Source organism: Neoarius graeffei, chromosome 9 (assembly GCF_027579695.1).
Source record: "Neoarius graeffei isolate fNeoGra1 chromosome 9, fNeoGra1.pri, whole genome shotgun sequence".
In the NCBI taxonomy this organism is placed as follows: domain Eukaryota; kingdom Metazoa; phylum Chordata; class Actinopteri; order Siluriformes; family Ariidae; genus Neoarius; species Neoarius graeffei.
Window position 1 is genome coordinate 38,408,478 of NC_083577.1, and position 3,720 is coordinate 38,412,197.

Consider the following 3,720-nt stretch of genomic DNA (forward strand, 5'->3'; position numbering starts at 1 on the left):
TTAACATGCTGTTTGGATGCTGCCTGAAAAACCAAATGCAGGCTGGTTCAAAATGCAAATAGATCAAGTCAGCATTGTTAAAATTATTTAAAAAGACTGAAAATTACTCTGATAACAATGATTACACAAGGAAAGTAATGCAACCAAAGGCCAAATATTAAAACAGTAAAATTTAGTTAGCCCATTCCCTTATTTTTTTTTTCTCAAACTTTTGTTTCGGTATCCTCAAAATACATGGTAAAGTTGCTTTAGCAATTTATATTATGTTTGCATTATTACAAGTTTTAAAGAGAGTTTTCAAATGTACCTTTGTGCAGTTTTCTGAAGTGTCTCATCACCTTTAATCTGTTTCTATTTGAGACATAATGAAGTGTGCTATATACAAGATCTGAAACTGTCAGTTGTTTCTTGTCCCTGCTTTGCATGCAATGTCAAATACAGTTTTTATATATAGTTTATATTTCTGTAAATGACATACAACTTGTCCACATCCTACATGCGCACACAAATTGGAATTCTTTATGTGGGCTCGTAGTAAATCTGGGCCTGAATATGTAAAGTATATTACAGGGCATTATATATGCAACCAATTATACATTTTGTTTCATTTAATTGTGACCCAGCATTCAAGTATGACAGCATTAATTTTAAGCATAGAATTTGAAGACAGCTGATTCAAAAGAAAATCAAAATAGAAAAAAATGGAAGCCTGAAAGCCTACACGAGTTTAATATGTTACCACCATCTAAAACCATAATTTGCACATTCATCTAAAACAAAATATATTTATTTTAAATACAAGAAATAAAAAGAAAAACAAAACAAACACTAAATAAATAAGAAGCAGTAGTTGCCTAAACCTCACTCGGTTTTTCTGGTTACCCATTCTGGTTTTTCTGTGTTAGGTAATTTTGCATTACACAACCAAATTATTAATGTATTTTAAAAGATTGTCTTCTTCTGGTCACCAATGTTTCTATGTAGAGGTTGCCTCTGTAGGGGAGATTTCATCTATAACCTGAGTGAGAATCTCATCAATGACTTCGCAATCGTAGTTCACCTGCTGAAGGTCCAGCGCAGGGACGTGGGTGACAAGGATCTGAGCTACTCTTTGTCTGAGTTGTCTTAATCTGAGGTGAAGGAGAAAAGAAAGTCTCTTTGAATTATTATGCTATACATATCAGAGCTATGCTTCTGTCTCAAACACCAGATAATCTACAGTTTTATAACACTTTGAGCTGCACAAACTGTATGGAAATATCATACAGATTTCATTGGTATTGTACTGTACAATGTATAGAAATATCCAGGAGAGATCTTACTAGATGTTATTGTTTTCTTGTCTGATCTCTGGTTGGTCCTGTGTCTCATGCTGCTGTGTCCCAAAGTTTCTTCCTCTTTCTGAGTTGGAGGCTTCTGCTGAAGTTGCTGCACTTTCTTCATGGGAGGAAATAGGAAAATCTGTCTGGACCCCTTGACCTTCTACACTTGCCTTGACCTTATCAAGGTCTTTCTTTATCTCCTCCAAATTTTTCTGCAGGATCTCACAGCAGGTCAACAATGTGTACTTTTCTAGACTGTCAACCTGTGTGTGAGGGAAGGACAAGATAAGAATTGCAGGAATAGGACATGACACAAACTCACCTCAGTAGTAATGCATTTTATTTTGACTTACATAGGTTATTTAGGTTGCATTTTCCCCTCTAACATTTATAATGTTCACCTTTCCATTTAACTATTCTTGTTCTTTTTTTCTTGCTCTCTCACCTTATTTTGGAGATGCTTTATCATCTCATTGGCCTGCGGGTCCTGAGCTTCATAGTTTTGCTGGTCTTCAGAATTGGTGTGTGGGATTTCATTGCTCTCCTCCTTCACTGTGTTCTTGTCAGTCACAACTGAGACTGTGGATGTTGGACTATCTGGTGTGTTACAAACCCTATTCTGTCTAGCTTTCTTCTGATTTTGGTTCTTTTGATTTGGGTCCAGGGATCTCTTCCTGAAATGGAGGAGAACCAAAATCATTCAGGTGTGCTTCATGCCATGTTATTGTGAAGGTGAATGAGACCAAGGGAGTGATAGGAGTACCTTGTAGGAGTAGAAGGAACAGGAGTGTCCATTGAAGTGATATCAGAAGGTCTGGAGCCTGAAGGGTTAAAACGCAGGTTACAACAAAACAGTAAACAATAAATGGTGGGACACACACACACAGACACAAAATAGGTCTTTACCATCCCCTGTGTGAGAAGACAAAAAAAGGGTAGAGCTGGGTGTTTGGCAGGATGACTTGGAGCTAGAAGGGCTCTGCTGAGAGGAAAAACATGTGAATGAAGGATATGGAAGAACTGAATCTGATGAATTTTCATGAATCAATTTCAATTTGATGAATATTTGATTAATTTGATTTCACACTGTAATGCATGGATTCTTAACACTTTATACCGATTCACATTGATGCTTATTATGCATATTTTCCATCTCCACTTTCTCTAAAAGCATGCCACATTGTAGACCTACCCACCTTGACAGTTGTATATACTGTTTAGGTGCATTTATTTCAGAGCCTAGCTAATATAGGGATAATGCACAACATCAGAATATGCTAATCTTTGTGATAGCAGTGTCACAGCTCCAGGTCCAGGCTAGATCCTGAGCTCAGGGAACAATCTCCTCATATCTGCACGAGTTTCCTCTGGGTTGTTCAGTTTTCTCCCTCCTCCTATAAACATACTGAAAGGGGATTGCTGATGCTAAATTGCCTACAAGTGTGACTGTGTGCATGAAGCTCTGTGATGGACTGATGGAAGTGCTGCAGATGATCATTTTTAAATCCATCCATCCATTACCTGTAACCGCTTATCCTGTGCAGGGTTGCAGGCAAGCTGGAGCCTATCCCAGCTGACTATGGGCAAGCGGTGGGGTACACCCTGGACAAGTCACCATTAATTAACCTAACCTGCATGTCTTTGGACTGTGGGGGAAATCTGAGCACCCAGAGGAAACCCACGTAGACATGGGGAGAACATACAAACTCCACACAGAAAGGCCCCTGTTGGCCACTGGGCTCAAACCCAGAACCTTCTTGCTGTGAAGCGACAGTGCAAACCACTACACCACCGTGTCACCCTCACTTTTAAATGAAATTATTAATTCTGCATCAGAGCTGACATACAAGGCCCTGAAATTTCTTCAAAAGCAGAGTATCCTGCTTGTTCATAGCTGCAGTCATCTATAATCAACTAAATAATCTGAGCTGACAAACTAAAAGGAAAACCCAGAGGTTCATCTTCCTAAAGCAATGAGCAACATCTCACCTAATTAGTTATACATCTCAGCAAAGACTAAAACTGTGGATGTAGGGTTTAATTGTATCTTCTTAGAAAATCAAACCAGTCTCAAACATTTAAATAGCTGTACTAAGAACAATGGCCCAACATGAAAACGGGCTGCACCAAGATTAATCCACAGAAAAGAAAACTACAGTGCTCATCAGGGCTCGAAATTCGCGGTGGTCCGGTCGCCCGAGGCGACTTAATTTGTCATTTGGCAGGTAATTCCTGTCACTAGCCAGCCCGGCTGGCTGGTTGAGAAAAAAAAAAAAAAATTATATATATATATATATATATATATATATATATATATATATATATATATATATATATATATATATATATGAAGCGAAGATTCAGACTAGGGCTGTGCGATATATCGAATATACTCGAT

General features: G+C 38.2%; 1 protein-coding gene across 1 annotated transcript in view; it reads right to left on the reverse strand.

The window, feature by feature from the left end:
* Positions 1-1,053: 1,053 nt before the first annotated feature.
* LOC132891651 (MORC family CW-type zinc finger protein 3-like) overlaps positions 1,054-3,720 on the reverse strand; it is a 168,452-nt gene continuing 165,785 nt past the window's right edge. The window contains exons 20-24 of the mRNA XM_060929443.1: positions 2,229-2,304; positions 2,086-2,143; positions 1,768-1,996; positions 1,323-1,585; positions 1,054-1,130 (exon numbers count right to left, since the gene is read on the reverse strand). Of these exons, the coding sequence (XP_060785426.1) occupies position 1,130; positions 1,323-1,585; positions 1,768-1,996; positions 2,086-2,143; positions 2,229-2,304 (627 nt within the window). The 3' untranslated portion in view covers positions 1,054-1,129. The remainder of the gene's footprint in view (positions 1,131-1,322; positions 1,586-1,767; positions 1,997-2,085; positions 2,144-2,228; positions 2,305-3,720) is intronic.